The 21,327-nt window shown below is 47.4% G+C and overlaps 1 protein-coding gene across 8 annotated transcripts in view; it reads left to right on the top strand.

The window, feature by feature from the left end:
• CACNA1G (calcium voltage-gated channel subunit alpha1 G) overlaps positions 1 to 21,327 on the top strand; it is a 144,715-nt gene that overhangs the window by 63,889 nt on the left and 59,499 nt on the right. For 6 of the 8 annotated variants that reach the window (XM_088065502.1, XM_088065507.1, XM_088065506.1 and 3 more), the window contains exons 11-15: positions 14,035 to 14,186; positions 14,721 to 14,906; positions 16,025 to 16,139; positions 16,835 to 16,990; positions 21,110 to 21,178. In XM_088065502.1, the coding sequence (XP_087921628.1) occupies positions 14,035 to 14,186; positions 14,721 to 14,906; positions 16,025 to 16,139; positions 16,835 to 16,990; positions 21,110 to 21,178 (678 nt within the window). The remainder of the gene's footprint in view (positions 1 to 14,034; positions 14,187 to 14,720; positions 14,907 to 16,024; positions 16,140 to 16,834; positions 16,991 to 21,109; positions 21,179 to 21,327) is intronic. The other 2 variants (XM_088065504.1, XM_088065503.1) reach the window with 1 other exon arrangement.

The following is a 21,327-nucleotide window of genomic DNA, read 5'->3' as shown; positions in this document are numbered from 1 at the left end:
GTTGAAATGCTCTGGGAAGGGTCCCAGAATGGAATAAGGCAGGTTTTTTCCTCTGAGCCTGCTTCCAGGCCACAGCAATCACCTTGACTGGTACCTGGCTGTGTGAGCTCCTGCATCCTAGCCCTGCCAGGGGTGATCAGCACCATGCTGAGACCACTGTCCCCTGGGCAGCACCAGGTGGTGCTGGGGTCTGTGGTGAGGGGACCAAGGAGAGGAAGCAGCTCTTTATCACCAGGTCAGTGTGAGCCTGGCAGTGCTTGAGGTGCTGCTGGCAGCTGTGGGCTCTGTGGGCTCTGGGGTCAGTGCAGCTGCAGGGAACTCTGTTGAATTTGCACTTCTCGGAGAGGAGGTAACAAATGGCTTTGCCTCCTCGGTGAATGCTCCAGCAGCAGCATGATGAGTCCAAAATAGACTCATCACTGGCTATTCTTTGCTCAATTATCTGAATCCTTGTAGGCAAGAGACTGCCTCTGCTCCAGCCTCTCACTGCTTGTCACCTAGCAGAGCTTTCCCTATATATAGTCATTAAGAAAAGGAGTTGCCACGTTCCTCTTGAAACATTTCCATGAGGATGACAAGAACTCTGCTTTCAGAGGCTTTGCATGCTGTGGCTTCACATGGGTTTTGTGGCTGCTGCTGGGGCCCACCCTGCGTGGAGCCCTTGATCCTGCTTCAAGCATGTGCCTTGGGGCTGCAGGTGCTTTGGGGTGAAGGGTTTATTAGTGGGGATGCAGAGATGCTGAAAAACTCTGTTATAGACACATTCTTGAGGGCTCCCAGCATGTTGTTTCCCCCAGGATGTTAGAGCTCTGTGCTCCCAGAAAGACACAGCCACCCCTGTGCCAGCACCAGTCTTGGGTGGGAGTTCATTGCATCTCAAGTTGTGACTCCACTTTTCTCCCTTCCTGGCATGTTTTATGTTGGCTGAGTTGCTGATGATTGCACGCAGAGGTGTTTCTCCCCCAGCTCCCAGTGGAAGCGGTGGTGGCTGCGGATCAGCTCCCAGTTCCCCTGTCATCCTGTGGCATTAATGCCTCAGTGACCGAGTGCCAGGGAGACGTGGCTGTGCTCAATGTGTCCCTCCCAGCCAGGACCTTCCCCCTGATGCCCTGATGCAGTCTGGCTGGCTAAGGGTTGTTTTCAGTACACATTAAACCGTGGTGCACTCCAAAGTCCTGCTGGTTTCACCTTCATTTGCTGCCCTTGGTGGCAGCTCTGCGGGGAAGTTTGAATGATTCCACCTTTATTTAATAATCTCAGGAAGATCATCTCCAAAGAAGCTGGGAGGAGGTGGCTCACAGAAACCAATAAACACTTTTATTCCTCCCTTGGCTGAGTGTGAAAGCAGATCCACAGTGTCCTTGCTGTGACTGTCCAAGGGGCAGATTGTCAAAGCCTGTTGCCCTCTACCAGGAGCATCTTTGGGAGATGCTGGTGAGGGCTCCCAGCTGGGGACACCATCCACCCCACTGGAGATGGGTGGCTGAGCAAGCTCCCATGGTCAAGCACCCTAAGCACAACACAACTCCTTCATTCTTTGCCTTGGGAAGAGTGGGGGCAGGAGGTTTCTGGTTTTTGCCCTGGCCTGTGGTGAGTCCTAGCAAATGTCTGGATGACAAGAGGCAGATTTTTGCGTGGTTTTTGGGTAACAAGGGTGAAGGGAGCTGATAAGCGTGGGGGACTCCAGACACTGTGGGTGGTTGCTTTCTTTAATGGTATTTTGAAGCTACTACTGTTCCAGATTCCTTTCTCTCAGGCATTTGGAGGGAATAGCAGAGCTTATTTTTATTAGTTCATCTGCTCGAAGTGGCAGCAGAGAGCAGACAGGTGTTTCTTTGTAACCTCAGAAGGTTTAGAGTTGGCAATTTCATAATCTGACAGTTATGAGAGCAGGAATTAGAGGGGCAAAATGCTAGACCAGGCCTTCCTGCAGAGATTATAAACACTGAAATGTGATTTTTTTCTTTTAGGAGAGCTTTTCCTAAACGTGTGAGTGATCAACCATGTCAAATTTATCTTTACTGACTGATGTTTGCAAAGACGTAAGGGTGCTTGAAGAGTACTTGACTCCATGACTTTCTATATTAAGCTCTCTGCTTATTTACAGTATTTACCTCTTGGGCTTTCCACATGCTGCCCTGGGCAGTGGGCTGTATCAGGGTAAATATTTTAAGGGCCTGTTTTAAGGTGTCGTGTCAAAACCTTGTATTGTCTTGTGGCCCCTTGGCAGAGGGGCTGTTCCTCTCTGAGAGGAAGGACAGGCTGGAGGTTACTCAAGAAGAGAGAGGTTTCTGCCCACCCATCTGCCCCCAGCCATGCTGGGTGGGACTCAGCAGCTCTGGGACCACCAGAGCATCCTGGACTTCAAGACAGGAGCTGGTGACCTGAGATCCTCATAACAGTCAGGGAGCAAAGTTTGCTCCTCTGGAGGTTTGGCATCTCACCTTGGGACAGGCAGCCTGGAGGGACCTGAAATAATCTTTCAGTCCCTTGTTTGACAGATATGAAAACCAGAGTAGGCCAGGTTGGGATATTTAAGGTGACAGTGGTTCTCTGAAGGCACATACAAATGAGTGGCCATTGGGAGTGTGTTGGAAACACTGGCCCCCACCTCCTGCTGTTTATTCGCATTCACCCATCAGTCAACTGACCATCCATGGCCAGGGCTGCTGGATGAAGCTCCTCTTCCACCCAAAGCTCTTGTCCATAGATCACATGGCTGGGGTTTCAAGAGCTGGGTGTCCTCTAAGCTCCTTCTGAGGTGAGCTGACTTTCTCACTCAACACCAGGTTGTTTCCATGTGCTCCCTGCACATGCCTGAGCTGTAGGCACACCTGACTGGGTGTAATTCTGTGTTTCTTCCTCACCCCACCCATCCAGATCTAAGTGCTGCTGTTCTCCTGACTCCAGGTGCAGTGGGAGGGAGGCAGTGCAGTGTGAGGTGCTGGCAGCACTCGCCACGTTGTGGCTGCTGGGCAGCAGTGTGAAATTTTCCATCGGGGAAATGACAACCAGATTGACACGGATTATTAATGTGGCTGCTAAATAGCTTGTTCATCTACAGAGATGAAGCAAAATGCAGGTAGAAACTATTAGCTTTGGGTAGAGGAATATAAATGTGATTTAAAGGTAGACTCGGGGGGATTTTAAATGCACTGTTGAACCAATTGACTGATTCGCCTTAGGGAAGCTGAGCCTCTGCAGCACTGCGGGCTCAAACAGTTGGGGCTTTGCAAAAGGTTGTTCTGCCATAGAGCAGGAGTAAAATGTGCTGCTAAACCAGAGGGTTTCTGTGCTGCTTTTCCCCCAGCCCTGGCTGCAAGCCAGGCTCTGATCCATAATGTGCTACTTTTATATTCCTTTTTTTCCTACAAGTCCTTTCTTGGAGTGAAAAGCAAAGGCTTTAGTATGAGGCGTGATGTTGGACTCCTCAGTAGGGGAAAGAATTTGACAAGGGCTTCCTTGAGGAAGTTTGGGGTTTTGTTTTTGTTTTTAAAATCTGGTTCATATTGAGCTTCTTGGCTGTTCTGAGTTTCCTTGTCTGAGCTCGCATTGTACAAACTATACCCTACATACTCATTTGTTTAAATAGCGCTTGAATTTTAGCCGCCGTCTCTGCAGTGTTTTGCCATTGTTAACATAACAAGAAAGAGACTGGAGAGTCCTTCACTGGCCTCCCCAAAGCTGCAGTGGGTTCAAATCCCTGCCTGGGTCTTGTGTGGACTTGGATCTAGATTGATCCAAAACCCTGGTGTCTCTGAAGGAAGGAAAAAAGAATTGGTTCAGACATGTGGGGAGCCTTTTGTTAATTTTTAAGAGCAAATTGGAGAGTTGACAAGGGTGAATGACTCTCTGGGACAGCACCCAAGGAGAAAAGCTCATTATCTATGGGAGACAGTTCTTTAAGGACGTGGGATGAGGGGATGCCTGACGTGCCCCCATCATGAGGGCAGCCAGTGGGGGACCCGCAGCTACAGCAGAGTGTTGTAGGGATCCACAAAGCCACAGTGCCCCAAGCCAAGGTGGGAAAACTCCTGCAGGAGGCAGGAGCAACCCAAGCCCATGGCAGGATCTCAAGCTGAATTCCTGGTACATCCTGCTGCAGAAAGAGCAGGGTACAGAGGATGTAGAGCTGTCACTGGTAACATCATGATCTAATAGCTGCTGCAGCATGGAAGTATTAACCATCTGTGCCAAGGAGTCAAAAGAAACCTTGCTGGCAAAATGCATTAAAGTGTCTGTTTATGTAAACAGTCAAGGCTCGAGAATAAGAGGGTTATCTTAATCAGCATCACAGAACATGGAATTTTTAGGTATCCAGGATGATGGAGAGCTGAGGTGAAGGGTTAGAAAACCTGCCACTGTGGAGCAATCATTAGGCTGTAGGTTCAAGCACTAATAATAGTCACCCAAATGGTATTTATGTACTTCTGCTTCTGCCTGAATTCAATGTGCAGGGAAGAAGGTAACTGGGAATTATTAGCTGTCATGACACCCAATGATTGATTTCTTCATGTGGGAGGAAAGTTGGATTGTTCTATAGAGAAATGGTGTAAGGGAATGGAGCAGTGAGAATGGGACAGGTTGGCCCCCCGTGTCTCAGGGTGCTTGTGTGTCCAGAGTTCTGGGCAGACTGCAGAGTAGAAGGTCTGGATCCCTGTGTGGGCACTGCCTCAAAAGATAGGGGCATCTTTGGGATGAGAAGTGCGTTGCTTCCAGGACTTGATGGTCAAGAGCATGCCAATGCCCACCAGCTTCAAGCCCAGTAGAACATTTTGCTGCTGGTGGATGGCAGCTGAAGATTTGTCAGGTGTGTGGAGGCTGCTCCTTTGGCCATCCCTATGTCCTAAAAGGAGATCTTGCTCCAGTGCTCATTCACCTCCTGAGGAGCCTGTGGGAGACATGGTGTTGTCTGGCAGCATAGGGCAGCCATGGACAACACCATGTCCCTTCCAGCCTCTGTGGCTCCATGCCAGGTCAGTCAGGGCACACATATTTTGGCTTCTTTAATGGGCATGGATTTGTGTCAGGTCTCCAGGTCAGGAAAGAAGGGAATCCAAAATATTTTTAGTATCTCTTGCATCTCTTCTGAGTTGTTTCCTGCGGGTGCGGGGACTCAAAGACCTATCCCATGTCCAGGCAGCAGCTGGTGCTGCACCAGGGGCTCTCTGCATCACACACGGATGCAAACTGGTGCTGTACCCCCTAACCCTGTACCCCAGCTGTCTCACTCCAACTGAATGGTACAGACCAGCTTTGTGGTGAAATTTCTCATGTGATGCTTCCCCGTATGAGTCTGATTCATCAGGCTTTGCTTTAGAAGGGCACATACAGAGGTGTGTGCACCCCTCAATGAAACAGCCTTTACTTGGAAAACCTCCATCTCCCCTGGGCTCTTCCCAGGAGCTCACAAGGCCTTACATTCATGCACTGTCTTCTCTTCCTAGAGTACCTCCACTTCCATTTGGGTGCACATCCCACATCTCTATTTATTACACATCTCTCCAGCCGTGTGCCAGCTGCTCTCAGCCAAGCAATCAAAGCCTTGGCAGCTCAGCGAGGCTTTTCCCTCCCTCAGCGCCTGCTGGCTTTGCCCAGTGTAGGGCTTGGAGCTACCATCAGCCTAATTCCTCAACACTCCAGCTGCAAGGGGCGCTCCCACGGCAGGAAAATGAGGTGCCCTATGGGTTTGTACCTGCTGTATTCAATTAGCTCCTGCTTACACAGAGATTACTCTTATTAATGGCTTGTTGTTGAGGACTGGAGGAGTCAGTGCTAATGGAAATCATCAGAGGTGTTAATCACTAGGATCACCAACTTCAAAATCAGCTCTCTATTTGTTATTGGGGGTAATTCTTTTTATGGACCTTGGGGGTTCTTCTGCTTCTCGGGGATTTGAAGGGTTTATGAGGTCTTGTGTGAACTCACATGTTTTAATTGACTCACTTGTGAAGCTCTTCCAGGGTTAAAAAATGCCATGGTCCTTTTACTCATTAAAAAATGGGCTGTGCCTACAAAACAGACTTTATCCTGGTTCTGGGGACTGAATTATTTGAAAATTAAATGAGGTTTCATGCAACTTGAAATGTTATTCTTTTTATCAGATAAATCAGTTCTCTGCATGCTTTAGGGATGAGCCTATAAAGACTCCTTGACACCTGCTAAAGTTTTCTTCAGCTCCCTGGTTGGGGAACCATAAGTGTCAATTCTTTCCTGTTAATTTAGTTCATAGGCTGGAAATACTCTGGCTGCCTGAGATCCTATCATTACAGCTGTTGTTTCAGCTGCCATCCGTACCCTGGTGTTATCTCTGCTCAGGCAGCATTGAGAAGAGACTCCAGCTTGGTGAAATGGGAAAATGATGTGCGCTTTCAAAACTTGCTTCACCCCTGTGTGGATGAAAAATTGCTTCTCTCTGCAGATAGCCAGACGTTTCTTTCTGTTCCTTCTTTGATTATTGTGGTTGTTCCCCTTGAGTGGGAGCCAGGAAATTCAGCTAGAGCATCTGGAGCACTCTCAGCTTGCACCACAAATGCTTTCATCTGTAAGCACTTCCGGTTGTTGGTGTTTTCCCAGGGATCAGCCCATATTTTTCCTCAGTTCTCCTGGCAGAAGTTTGTCCCAATGCTATTGGCACCCATGATCCTGCCCTGCTGCCACTCCTGCCCTTGCAGAGCCCATTCCCACCCTGCTCAGTCCCCAGCAGGAGTGAGGGCAGGAGCCAAGTGCTTTTTCCCTCATCTCTGCTGGATTTCAGCTCTTTGTTATAATTGGTTTTTTGCTGATGTTAGGAAACAAGCAGCTTTTCCCCCATGGATGTCTGTCAGCATTAGAGATAATGTTACCAGCATCAGAAACCTGGGTTCAGCAGAACTGTGCAGAAGCCCTACAATGACAGCATTTTTCTTTCCCTCTTTTTATTTCCTCCCTCCCCCTGGTCCCTTCTCAAGTACTAATGGGGAGATAAGTTTCAAACTTGGTTTAGATTAACCAGAAATAGAGGGCTTTAGATCTCAAGCACTTACAAGGTGTGACCAAGTGGAAATTCAGCTTTTGTTCAGCTTAAGCTCTTCGAAACCTGGGCAGAGGGATGAGCTGGTTCATGTTTTTCTTGCATTTTCTGGGATAATATTCATCCAGAAATCTCAAGCAGAGAGATAAAGAGTTCAGGCAAGAATATCTGCTGTACCTCCTAAGAGTGATAAAGACAACCCAGCTGCAGGACTCAATGGAGGAGGGTGTGATCTGCAGGCCCTGTTTGTGGGTCTGGGCAGCCTTGGTTTGTGGCAGGTCCTTTCAGGGTGGGTCAGTGAAATTCTTCATCAGATTTGGGGCTGATCCCCTCACTTGCACCCCACGCTCAAGGTAGACAGGAGGTAGCTGGGGACTCAGCCCTGTATGAGCAGTCTGGACCAGGGAATTCAGTTGTCACGGTTCCTCAGCAAAGATGTGCTGGAGAGGAAGGTCTTGCACCAGGAGCTTCCATGTCCACAGGACTCAGCCCCTTCTCTCTGCAAATGTGGGGTGGGAAGGGACCCTTGTTGATTGGAATGGGGAAGGCTGGCTGCAAGACAAGGGGATTAGCAGAGGTGGTGGAAGGGGCATGCCTCCTGCTCAGACAGCTCTGATTTCTCCAAAGTGAAAGCTGCTTTCCCCCCTTTCTCACAGCATTACTTGCTGTAGCATGAAATATTCAGCCTCTATTCAGCATGTAAGGAAATCCTTCTTTCCCATGCAGTGAAGGGATGTAACTGGACTTGTTCACTTGTCTGTCAAAGTCATTTCCTTATAATAAATGCCTATAAATCCTGAACATCCCAGCAGCTCTCGTCCAGCCCACTGAGCAGTGAGCATGCTGCCCTTTTCCATGTCTCCAGCCTCAGGAGGGGCAGAGCAAAACCTGCTGCAATCCTGTTACTTTCTGAATTGTTTTTTTTAACCAGTTTGGCAAAGGACAAATAGAGGAAGCCTATCAGACCCCGATTAAGCATGACTCAGGTCTGCTCTGCTGGGTACAGCAGAGTTAGTTAAAGCCTGATACCTTTTAAGGAGCCCCAAAGACAATGAATGTCACTTCTGAAAATATGTGTGGATTGAGTTTCTATTTATAAAGTTGCTAGCAGCTCTGGAGCCAATAGGAGCTGTATTTACTGAAGTGGCATTTTTGATGGTCATGGCTTGGTGGGTGCACTGATACAAGGGGATTAACATGGATGTGATGGGAGCAGTGCATGGAGAGGGCTTGTGGTTTGTGTGAGGACACAGCCATGAGCTATCAGTCATGGGGAACTGAGTGTGGGAGAGGGCAAACAAAGGGCACCTCATTTTGTTAATTAAGAGCTGCTTCTGTTAGTCAGAATTTCTTGTATTTTGTCCCAGGATTTGTGGTCTGGCTCCTGTTTTGGGGTGGAGCTGGTATGTGTCTGCACCCACGTGGAGGGTGGAGAGGATCTTAACAGGGAAGTATCAAGTTGAAAATCCTATCTTTGTGTGACACATTTGATTTTCTTTCTTATGTATATATATTAGAAATCTGCAAGTGATGAGTCAGTAAAACGTTGCTGGTGTTTCCTGTGAAATAGCTGAGGTTGCTATTTTCTTTCTGTGTTATTTTTCCTAGTTGCCATGGTAATGATTTCAGAAAGGTCTTATTCTTGCAGCAGTTTGAGTGGTTTAAAAGTTTTCATGGTCTTCTGGATCCAGTCACGGAGGAAGAGCGATATCCCAAAGATATCCCTTGGGATCAGGAGGGATCTGCCTCCTGGCTGCTTGTCCCATCCCTCACCCTGTGCTGTGGCAAGACAAGAGTGGGTTTTTCTGTTTTATTGTTAGCAAGACAAAGAGGAAAGACCCTGGGGTGCTTCTGTTCTTTTGTGTTGGCATCCCAGGAGCAGGGGCTGGACAAGGCCAGGCTTGGCAGCAGCCTGGAGCTCATTGTCTGGTCAGGGGGGGTGTGGGATGGATGGATCTGTTCCAGCCATACCCATGGCACTGGGTGCAGGTCTGATGATGGTGATGAAGACTCTGTGCCCTAAATGGGTCACAGCTGGAGGAAGGCAGGAGCTGGAAGCCTTGTAAGCACTGTCTGCTGGGGCACTTGGTTGCACTTCATCCAGCAGCAGGGCTTGTTTTCCAGAAACTGGGGAACACAAGCCCCAGGGCTTGCATGGCCCCAGCTCCTGTCCTCACTTTCTTCCCTACTCAGTGCCCACAGCCTTGCTTGCTCAGCAGACACCTTGTAGCCCTGTGTGCAGGGACATGTGGCATGTGCCCACATAGAAATGGATCCTGTCCCTTCTGCCATCGGACATCTCACTCATGGGCTTCTACTCAGCTTTAAAAACAGGGGGAAAAAGAAAGAAATGCATTACAGCCTATTTCTGAGTGCTGAAAAAGGGGCAAGGTGCTGGTCCAGCTTTGAGATACCTCATGAGGCACTCTGAGGACATCTTCCCTTGCTTCCTCCCATCCCTGCTGGCAGTGCCCTGCTTGGTGCCAGACAGCCCTGCCTGAATCCTCCAGGCAGGGTGCAGAGGGCTTGCCCTCCTGGCTGCCACACTTGCCCCCTGCCAGGGAGGGTCAGGTCTGGGTGGGTGCCCAGGGCTTGCATCCTCTGCTGCCCCAATGCCAATGCCAGTATTTTCTGTCTGCTCTGATTTCATGCGCTGCCACAACTTGTCAATGTGCTGTTTGGTATATCAACAAATTGACACTACACAAACAGAGGGCTAACAAAGAATGATTTATCCAGGACAACACATCTGTGTGTCCAGCATGGCAAGATGTCCTGGAAACAAAATTCAGTATTTACCAAGGGCTTATCGGCAGAGCTGGTGTTTTGTACCACAGTTGAATTACACTTGGATCTCGCTCTTTCTGGATGTTGCTCGTTTAATCATAGGATGCTTTCCTTTTAATTAGGCACTGCTGCTACAGATGAGAGAATTAGCAGACTCATCTTTTAATGGAGAAGCTGAGGCTGTGGCAGCTGTGCTGTAATGGGGGTGGTGAGCAGAGGCTTTGTGCTGCTTAGAAACCCCAGGCACAGAATCCCCAGTTCATATCTGCACATCAGTTTCTGCTTCTTGAAAAACATCCCTTTTAGGGTGGTCCTGAGGGGTTTATTTTTCCCCACAATATATCATTGAGTTGAAGGATGCTACTTCCCACAGCTGCTGTGTTGTGGCCCTCAGAGAGAAAATCTGAGTGATTTTGCCAGCTCTTCTCCTCCCAGCCCAGTGAGGATCCATGGAGCTGGTTGTGTGCCAGGAGTCAGTGACTCTCTCAGGCACATCATGTCTAGAGCTGGTCAATAGTGTTTTGGTTAGATTGTTATTGTCAGAAAATGGCAGTTTATCACATTTGAAGCTGTTTGTGGGAGAGGAGCAGTTTCAGTGAACTGGCCTCAAAAAAACCCCAACTTTATTGGGATATGTTGTCTGAGGTGCTTGAAATGTCCACTTGGACAGTTGGGGAATAAAAAGTTCCATGTTCTTCTTCAAGCTGACTTTTATTTATGTTTTTTAATTTTGTACTCTTTACAGTACAGAGCAAAGGGATAAAGGAATGGGGACTGAAACAGAGGGAAGAACCTCCAAGATTTTGTGCACTGTGTTTTAGTTTCCCAAGTCTGAAATTCTGAATTCTTGTTTGGGATGGGATGATAATTTCAGTTCCCATGGGAGGGAAAATCATGTTCCTGCTGTACTGTAATGAAGTCTCAGGAAAGAGGTCTCAAACATATTTGTGATTTCTCTAGAGTAGAAGCATCTTATAAAAAATCTTATTGTCTATATACATCTGTGGCTGAACAAAAATCCCATAGCTGGCATTCTTAGAAGGGTCTGAATCCCCACTGCCCAGCTGAGATTTCCTGAGGCAGGATCATGATCACAGCTCTTGGTACAAATAAATCCCAGTGGTGCTCACGGCAGGGGTGCCCCATGGACCAGCTGCAGCTCTGTGTCCCTTGAAAGGGATGATGAGCTACCCTGGGGACCCCTGAGTGGGACTGAGGGTCTTGGGGGGATCCCTGCTTCACAGATGGTTGTGAAATCCCCCAAGTAATTTGCATTGCCCCATCTCAGCTGTTTAGGGATGTGTAGTTTCCCAAAGCAAAATAACTCAGCCGATTTCAGCCAGGTCAGAGTGTGGTGTGCTTCCAGTAGCTCAGCTTGTCCACCCCAGCAGAGCTCCAGGCTGCTCTGGATCTCTTCTCTCTCTCCTCTCTCTCCCCTCTTTTCTCTCTCCCCTCTTTTCTCTCTCCTCTCTTTTCTCTCTCCTCTCATTCTATCCAGTTTGGCCAACTACCTTAGATTTTTGGATATTAATTCTCACCTCTGTTTCAGCAGTCCCCACTCTTCATTCTTATTATGTTTGCCCAGTGTCTCAGATATTAAAAACTGTTTCCTGCAAGAGAAATGGAAAAGAGTTTGTGGAGGAGGAGTGGGGGGGCAGGCAGCTTTTTTGGGGTGAAGCAATGGGAGGCAGGTGGATTTGTTGCTGCTGTGTCAGCATGGGCTGACCCATAGCCCTCACAAGCCAGTGCCAGGGCTATTTGGGTGTTGAATATCTCCTGAGTTGGGTGGTCTGGGAGGGAAATTTCTTGGCCCAGAGGGGTCACAGCCATTCCAGTGTGTGCCAGGGCTCCTGGGAGGGTTGCAATGTTAAGTGCTGCTCCCACTCTGCCTCCCCACATCACCCTGACAGCACATCCCATCTGGATTTGCACATTCCAACAATATCTCTGACCAGAAAGTGCCTGTGAAGTCCAAAGTTTCATTAATCCATGCTCTTAACATGTCATCCCTTCCAGGGCTGTTGGATTTTCCATGTCAGCCCCTACGAGGAAGGGATGTTGTGACTGCTGGAGATGTTTGGCGAGGGGTTTAACTGGATTGTGCCTGCAGGGCCGGTTAGATCGGACAGTGCCACTGCAGAGGGGGAACAGAGGGTGGAAATCAGCCTTCAGGGTCCGGGTTAGTGGCACTGATGGATGAGAAGGAAAGCTTCCAGGAACACATCTCCTTTCCAGCCCTATCACTGCGGTACTGATAACGGCACAGCCTGCCTCAGCACTGAGGCACTCATGAATGAGTTGGCATTTTTGTGTGAGTAATGTAGAATTGTAGCTATTTCAAATTTTCCTGAGGTGCAGCTTGACATATAAGTTCCTGGCCTATTTATTACCCTGTGTCTGAGTGTTCCCATAGGTATTACAGCATTGAACCATGGCTGAATTTAATACTGGGAGCTGCAGCATTTGTATTTCAGTTGTAGATCAGTGAGCGGGTGGTCTGGGCTGTGTGCGTGGTGTGTTTGGCAAGCTCTAGCCAAGGGATCTGTTCTTCAGCAAGGATGTTTGAGGTATAAGTTGTGTTCAACACCCTCTTCTTTTTCCCTTTTTTTTTTTGCATTTTCTTTTAAATGCTGCTGTTTCCTCCTTTGCTATGCTGTGTGATCAAAAGCTCCTACCTATGTGAGAATAGATTCTCAGGGATTCACTACCACGCTGAGATAACATCATGCCAGTTTGGATTCCTATCTACCCTCAAGCCAGGTTGGAGGAACTTGAGCTTCAGAGGTTGGGCCTGGGTAGTTCAACACTTGGAAACAAAGATTTGAATGCCTGCATTGATTTATCTGAGTTTTTTGCCAGCATGTATCTATAAACCCCTTGGTCACTGTAGTTTTTTGTGGCTCTGAAGAACACTTGACCAAGTGTTGGCCCTGCCCCTGAGGTCTCCACTCTCGTGGTTGCCACGGTGCCGGGGCTGGGTCACCTCAAGTCAAACCTTTCAGCCTGTGATGTGGTGTAGCAGCTCGTGGTCTGTCACAGGAAGTTTTTGGCCAGTCATGAATGTGATTCATGTAAGTGGAAGGTGCAGTCAGCTGCATGTGTTGCACATTGTCTTCTGCTCGTAGCGTGGCTGCTGTGAGCTTGCACATCTGGCCATAACCCACCATGGTTATGGCCCAGGCATCTAAAGCCACATGGGTGGTTACAAGTGGGGATTTAGACCAGCCAGAGCCAAACTACCCCAGGGGAACCTCGCAGACACTGTGTGTGAGGTGTTCAGTGAGCTGTCAGCCCACTGCCCTGCACCACCTCAGCACTGCTGATGTGACCCCACTGCCATCGGCCAGCAGGATGTCAGCTCCTGATTTTAATGAAGCCTTTCAGCAGAAACATGCAGCCATGTGTGGGGGTTAAATGGGGAGAAGGTATCTGATGTGTGGATTCTGTCTTTGCTGTTGACTGATCCCACACAGATCAAAGCCACCGCGTTTTGTCTTCTGCCATATGTTTTCCAGTAATGCCCACCCACCTATCAGGGAAAGAGAAGCACCTGCAGGCATTGTTGGGAACCCTCTGTGAAACATGCTAAAAAAACATAAAAGGTATTAATTTAGGTCTAAGACTACCAAGGGTCTGTTTGTTAAGTTTTTGGGGTTTTTTCATATCTCTATTTTCAGATTGCCTGTCTGGAATGCCAGGATCGGGCGCTTCCTCAGTTGCAGATTTGGCACTGCCTGATAATGAGATATTTTTTTTTTTTTGAGTAATGAGATTTTTTGGGAGCCATTCTGGTTATATCACCTCAGATCTCTGCTTTTGAAAAATCTTAGCTCAAATCTTTTGATGAGGTACTGAATAAAAAGACAGGCCCTAAAGGGATATTTATGTGAGAAAATGGTCTGACTTTCCCTTCTGCGTAAGGAGAATCAATGTGGGGGATGTAAAAGCATTAAGCCTCAGTACATGCCACTTCTACCTAAATCTCCTGAGGTGGTACTAAAGCTCTGATGTCCAAATTTACCTGCTGGATTTACAATGGACTTCTAAACCTTAAACACTCTGAAACTATTTTCATTCCATCTCCTGGACTTTGAGTGAGCTATTGCCGTTTTCTCACCACATCATTAGCATGGGTATTCTCACACTTGCAGTACTGGGGCTTGTTGTGTTTCTGTGTGATTTTTTTGGATATGGAGCTGGCTGTTTGTTTTCTCAATTTCCTCCTCTTTCCCCAGCCAGAAGAACTTACCAATGCCCTGGAGATCAGCAACATTGTCTTCACAAGCCTCTTTGCCCTGGAGATGCTGTTGAAAGTCCTTGTTTATGGTCCTTTTGGCTACATTAAGAATCCATACAACATCTTTGATGGGATCATTGTGGTGATTAGGTACAAACCTTGAGCTTTCTTTATGTGTGTTTCTCCTCATTTGGCTGTTTAATTAAACAGAAAGCAATGGAGATTTGGCAAAAATACCTTCCTGTGACACTTTAAACTTCTCTCTGTAATTAATGCACTTAGGCATGATTGCTAATACATATCTTGGGATTATTTTATGGTCATTTTAGAGAGAGGACGAAGCAGAAAGCTATCAGTCCCAATGTCCTGGGACAGTCTGGGATCCAAATGGCCCAACCAGTGCCTGATTAAATATCTCTGGTTTTTTTGGCACATGCAAAGGCTATAATTGCCCCTGCAGCTGCAGTCACTGATTTCCAGGCGTATTTTTGACACTCAAGTGGTCCTCTGCTCTTTGCAAGCCTGGACAGAGTCCAGATCACCGCGGGCATTGGCAGTGCATCTCTGCCAACTTTCCATCTCTCTTCTCTCTGAATTTCACCTTCCCTTCGCTGCCTCTCCTCCAGGCCTTTGCAATTAGGCTTTGTCCTGTCATCTTGCATTGACATTTTTTGTCCTCCTCAGCGTGTGGGAGATTGTGGGCCAGCAGGGCGGGGGCCTCTCCGTCCTGCGCACCTTTCGTCTCATGCGGGTGTTGAAGCTGGTCCGCTTCATGCCAGCCCTGCAGCGCCAGCTCGTTGTCCTCATGAAGACCATGGACAATGTGGCCACCTTCTGCATGTTGCTGATGCTCTTCATTTTCATCTTTAGGTGAGTGTTTCCAGTTTTCCCTGTCCTGAGCTTGCTCTGGGTTTTTAGATGGGATCCCGTGGTGGGATGAGGAGTTGACAGAGTCCATACCAGGACGTGGCTGAGCTGAATGGTCCCAGAAACAGCATTGCTGGCTGTGGTTTATTGCCCTAAATTCTCTCACTTAGCCAAATGAGATGTTTGTCTTTGCAAAATGGTTTAGAAAGCAAATCTTCCAGGCTGGCTGATTCCTTGACATCAGCCCAAGACAGCAATCCCATTACTTACCAACTGGTAAGCCTGGTGCTAAAAATACTGCCAAGTAGAGGATGATGTTCCTAAAGAAATGTCAGACATGGTGGTACTTGTGCTTTTTCATGGCCTTGTCTTCAGACAAGTAGAAATGTTAGAAACAGGGTTGGCGTAGCCCTGTATTTTTAGATTTTGGTCTAGATTTTGAGAAGAACCTTCTTCTACAGCCAACTGCAGTGTTTGAGCAATGCAGGCACTGGGAGGGCTGAAGAGAGTCAGTCTCTTCCAGGGGATAATGTCCCTTCTTCCAGTGAGACTCCAAAAGTGCCATTTGCTGCTGTGGTACTCAGTAGAGCTGTAAATAATTTGATTATTCAGGTTACTAGCAGAGAGCAGGGAAAAGCAGATTACTCTTTTAGTATCTATCCTTAATGAAAGGTATTCTGTTCTTCTGTCAAAATTGAAAAAGCTGTTTCAAGTCCCCTGATATATCTTATTCAGGCATTTCACAGAAATCCTTTTTGTCTTCCTAATTCAGTTGAAGCATATTTTGCTGAAAATGTGTCATTGCAAAACAGAAAGTCAAAACATTTTGTTTAGAAAATGTTGAAAGACAATGTTTTGACTTACAAAAAACAAAGCAGAAGAAAAATAAGGAGCAGACATACTTTTTGGTTGAAACTCCTTGACAGATTTGACCTAGATTCACAACTGATTTGCGTGATCTCAAGGCATGTTTTTCAGTGAACAAAGAATCCATCTTTTTAAAAAAAAAAAAACATAAAAAGGAATTGCCCAGGTGAAATCAGGAGACAGTCACTCTGCAGTTTGATTACTGATTTGTGTGGTGGTCCCATTGTTGAGCCCCTGCTTCCTATCATTTGCAGCATCCTGGGCATGCACCTCTTTGGCTGTAAGTTCGCTTCGGAGCGGGATGGTGACACTCTGCCTGACAGGAAGAACTTCGACTCCTTGCTCTGGGCCATCGTCACTGTTTTCCAGGTAAAAAGTGGAAAATTCCACAACTGGTGGGCTTTTTGAGACTGCAAATATTGGGGTTGGTTTCCAATGCATCTGACAGAGCTCAGTCAAGCTCCATGCCGTGGAAAGAAGATGACCCAAAATCACAAGTGCAGGTTTATGGAGGCTTTCAGACTGTTTTCCAGACTAAATCAGAACCCTGGTGAGGAAGGGCTGCCAAGGCAGGAGGCTCTTGTGTTTGCAGGGTAGGGACTGGGTGGGTGAAAGTAAATGCAGAGGGAGAGGGTGGAAAGGAGGAGATCAGGACCATTTGTAGTCGTGTTTTGACAAATAATGGAATCTGGTTTATAGCTGATATGTGCAGGTTTTTGTTTTAGCAGCTCTGGGCCCTGTAACCCTGGGATCTGTAAAGGACTTTAAATCATTCTGGCTGACCAAAGGAAAGGCCTGACCAGTGTGATGTTACCCTCCCTTATGGCTGTCCTTGGACATGGGGGACAGGGCAGTTTGCACAGGGTCTTTGCTGGTGGTTGGGAATCACAGACACTCTGGTCCTCTCTCTTCTCTGGCTCAGAAGGGATTTATCCTCTTGTGCTTACAGCTACAGTGGATGTACCCTAAAAGCAGGATGCTTGTCTGGCCTATCCACAGTGTGGACACCCAGCATGCTATCTATCCTCCAGTATCTCCATAGTCTGAATACCTTTCCTCTGCAGATTTTGACCCAGGAAGACTGGAACAAGGTCCTTTACAACGGCATGGCCTCCACCTCCTCGTGGGCTGCTCTCTACTTCATCGCTCTCATGACATTTGGGAATTACGTTCTCTTTAATCTGCTGGTGGCCATCCTGGTAGAGGGTTTCCAGACAGAGGTAATGTCCTCATGTTCATGCCTTGGCTTTCTTCTCGAGTTTTAGGGCCTCCAGATCCTGGAATCTGATTTCTGAGGTGGACACCAATACCTTGACAGAAGTGGTATGGGAAAAAAAGTGGGGTAAAATATTAGGTCATCTTCTTATATTTTTTCCTTCTTTTTTTTGTTTCCGTAGCCATGGTGCAATTTAATACAGCAAGCCCTCTAAACGAAGGGCTTAAATGAAAAGCATTGTTAACATTAATGCAGGAGTGGGAATCGAGGGGTGAGTCAGGCACTGTGGATGGGATTGCTGCTATGACAGTCTCTTTGAAACAGTTTTCACCATGTTTGTCATCCAGATTAAAGGCCCCTCCTGAAAACTTACACAGGCTGGTAAGAGATTAGTGACACGATTATCTTTTTTCATTATATGCATTAATGGAGCTGTACCAGTTCCCAGCCCTGCAATGCTTTATGTATTTTAAAGTACATGATTTCTGGTCTCTGCCATCTCCTTCCCCATAATGGGAGCTTCCATGAGACATCCTGCATTGCTGGAGGCTTTGAGGGGGCACGAGGTGCTTGAGCTCAACCTTTTTTTCCATCCTACTGCCAATCCAACTGTCCAGCTTGGAGTGGGTGTGCATGTCACCTAGTCCCCCTCAGACTGGGGGACCTGTGATGCCCATCCACTCCTGGCAAAAGTTTTCCAGCTGTTCAAGAACACCCATAAGGGGAGGGGACCCTTACACCCTGCCTGGGGGGTTGGTTGGAGAGGTAAATACAACCTGAAACTCCTCACTGGGCTCTGCTTGTATGGGCTGTGCATCTATACACTATCTCTGATTTTTTAAAGCATTGTGGGGTGAATAAATATTATTTAAGACTTGTTGCATGTGTATTATAATATCCTGGCACCCTATGAACAGAACTGGTTTGATTATCATTACTATTTTTGCAAGTTTGGAGTTAATAGAGTCATACCAGGACATAGCAAGAAGAAATTTTTGTTGTTATCGTCTCCCTCTCCATGTTGGTGCTTTTCTTTTTTAATTGTTATTGTTGTAGCTGTTTCTGTCTGTAAATGCCCCCCCACCATTCAGCCAAAGGGACAATCACTGCTGGGTTGTCTTGAAGAGCAAAATGTTCCTTTGCCCAGTTCTCTTAAATAGCAAAAATGTTCCCTTGCCTGAGTGAGAAGAGGTACAAAGCTGCTTGTCTTCTCCTGGTGGCAGCTTCGAAACCCAACCTTTGTTCAATCTAGCAAATTGATCTTTGAAGGTCACCAGCACAGGAGATCACCTGGGGCACCCACTATGCAGAGAAAAGGGGACAGCCTTTAAAAGCAGCAGCCCATTTGCCAGCCCCTGGCCCTTAAGGGAGGCTGACTCCTCTGCTCCTTGGCTCAGCCTGGTTTACCATGCAGTGTGCCTCTTCCTGGGCAGCAAATTATCCCTTGTTTTGTGCTGCGGTTCAGCTCCCTGTAAAGTCATGTCCTGGCTTAATGTGTTGTGGTTTTATTCCAGTAATTATGTCCTTGAGGGTATGGCTCCCCTGGAGTCAGGGAAGTGCCTGTGACACTCCTCCAATTTGCTCTTGGCTGTTTTCTGCAGCAGGACTGCCCCCACGTCTCCTCTGCCAGGGCAGTGCTGGGCTGGTCCAGGCCAGCCCCAGGATATCTGTGTAAGCTGAAATGTGCTTTAAGTGCTGTGTAAATCAGGGAGGAACCTCGGATTTGGGACAGCACTGGGACAGCCTGAAGCCAGTGATGCTTTTGCCAGTATTGAGGTGAGCACAGGGACCAGGAACCAGTGGAGTCGCTGAAGACCAAACCCGGGTTGTCAGTCCTGTGCAGCCATGACAGTTTTAACAAACTCACACCATATTTCTATAATATGTGACTCTGATTATACTGCTATTTTATATCTCAGGCTTGGATGATAGCTTTTCCATAATAATCTTCCTTCCACATCCTAGTTATTCTGAATTCTCTACATTCTTCCAGTAAGGTGCAATGGCACCAAGAGATCCCTTGGCTCAACCCAGGTTTCCTGCAGCAGACTGGGAGCAAATGTCTCTGGAGGTCAGCCCCCAGGTCTGGCCTTGCTGGTTTATGTTTATTCAGCTTTGCTGCTGTGTAGCTCTGTGAACAGATCACACTCTGGTTTTTGCAAGCCAGCACAGAGAGGATCCTCTCCTAAGCAGAATTAATAGAGAGATCATCTCTCGCTGTAAACAAACCCCGGCATCCACTGCCCGTGTCTGCATTTGACTCTTCTGAGTCGAGTTTGTCGGTTTGGGGTTTTTTTTCCATTCTCCTTCAGATTTCTGGGCTGAAACACAATCCTGGGGCTGCTGCCTTTATCTCCCTGGTCCTTGAGTGCCTTTCCTCAATCCACAAGCATCTCATTAATATTAGTGAATGGCTTTGAAGCCCCAGTTGCCAGGCAGAAGATGACTATAAGCAGCTGAAAAACTAAAAGGTCCTCTTCCAAACTTTAAATACAGAGCAATATATTTTGTAGGATTGAGGTGGAGGTTTCTTCCCCATTTTTTCATTTGATTTGGTAACCAGCTTCTCTCATGCAAAAGGCACAGGCAGGACTTATTACCACGAGGTTATTTTTGACTGCACATTCTCTGGTTGAATTGGACCCTGGTGTTGGTGTGGGGAAGGTGAGCAGGGGACTCCATTTGATTGAGCTGCTAATTGGAAATTGCTGCTGGACCACTCAGGTGCCTGCCTTGGAGACTTCTCTCTGAAGCAAGGAATGACTCCTCTTTGTCAGGCATAAAACTCCTCTCCTGTGGTAATCTCCAATAGTGTTATCTCCAAGGTGTATTCTTCCATTGGTAATCCTCCAGTTTGTGTCCTGTTGTCCCCATCTGTCCTCACTCATGGGTTTGATCCTTCCCCTCCTTTGTGCTCTGCTCCCTCCCTGGCACCTCAGGTCCTCCAGCCTCTCTCTCCTTTCCTCTGCAGGACACTGCCTGCTCTCTAGAGGTAGCATCCTTGGGGAAATATGGATGTTTAATTTCTTCTGGGCTTTCACTGGAGGGAACAGTCCGTCCTCCTGCAGGGGGAATTTTGGATGGTGTTTTTCTTGCATCCCTTGCCCATTGGCTTCAGTGGGATTTTCCTTGTGAAAGGAAAAGTTTCCATCTTCTCCCTTTTGATGGCTTTTCCATCTCTCTCTCTCTCTGTTACAAGCAAAGACTTTAAGCATCCATCACACTGCTGGCCAGTCCTTAAACTCTTCATCCCAGCCTAGGCTGGGATGAGTTTTGTAACCATTTAGCGACCAGAGGAAAGATCCATTGCCCTGTAGGCAAGAAAGTCAGCTGGAGGGATAATCTGTGCCCTACTGCTGCAGCATGGAACCTCCTGATGGGACAGGACCAGGCACTGCCACACTGCTGAAAAATGCTGAGGAATATTGGGAGAGCCACCCCTGAGCAAGGAGAAACACAACGAGGTGAAAAATGATGTCTGTTTTCCAAGTGGGCAGGGAAAGGCTGACTTCTGGTGCTGTAAAATGTTTGGGTCATGGGTGTGACAAAAAAGTACAGGGCTGTGCTGCTCTGGCTGCAGACCCCTTGTATAAACTGCTGATTTAAATGGGTGTCTCCACTAAAAGGGCTGAGCAGGGGTCTGAACTCACAGCAGACTGTGTCTCTCCTTAAATTGGTACTTTGCCTGCAAGAGCACTGATATTGTGTTAATCAAACATTCATTAAAAGCCTCCATTGCTGAATAATGAAGGTGTAATAAATAAAGATGCTATTATACAGCTGCAAAAAAAAAAAGTCCATGTTTTCAATAATTAGCTGGTGTTTCATTAGCACAATTATCACTTAGGAGCTGAAGCAAGCTCTGTTCGAAACACTTAATTTAAAGAGTGTAAGGCTGGTTCCTTCAAAGGGCTTCTTTCTACCTGAGATCTCCCACTTTCTCCCTGTGCTGAGTGGAATGGATCCAGTGCCTGGCCACACACTGCCCTCCTCCCCTTTCCCCTCTGCTTCCCTGCCTCTTCTCCTGTGTTTTTTGATTCCCCACTCAGTCCTGCTTTTGAAACTGAAAATTGAACCCCACCTTCCCCTTCCTCCCTCTTCCCTCCCCACATTTCTCCTTCAGGAGATCTCCAAGCGAGAAGAAGCGAGTGGGCAGTTAAGCTGTATTCAGCTGCCTGTCAACTCGTCGGGGGTACGTACAGCACATCCCACCACCACTGTGCTTGTCTCTCTCATGGTGCCTGGTCACACACTGTGGTGCTGTTCTCATCGTAGTAGCTGTCATTCTTTTCAGGTCTATTTGGGTGTTTTGGAAGTGTTTTTTTTGGTTTTTCTTTCTTT

Source organism: Pseudopodoces humilis, chromosome 21 (genome assembly GCF_049639895.1).
Source record: "Pseudopodoces humilis isolate 2021_Gansu_Grassland_sample_001 chromosome 21, ASM4963989v1, whole genome shotgun sequence".
Lineage (NCBI taxonomy): Eukaryota > Metazoa > Chordata > Aves > Passeriformes > Paridae > Pseudopodoces > Pseudopodoces humilis.
The sequence above is the reverse complement of the archived record's forward strand: the minus strand, read 5'-3'. Positions and strand labels throughout refer to the sequence as shown.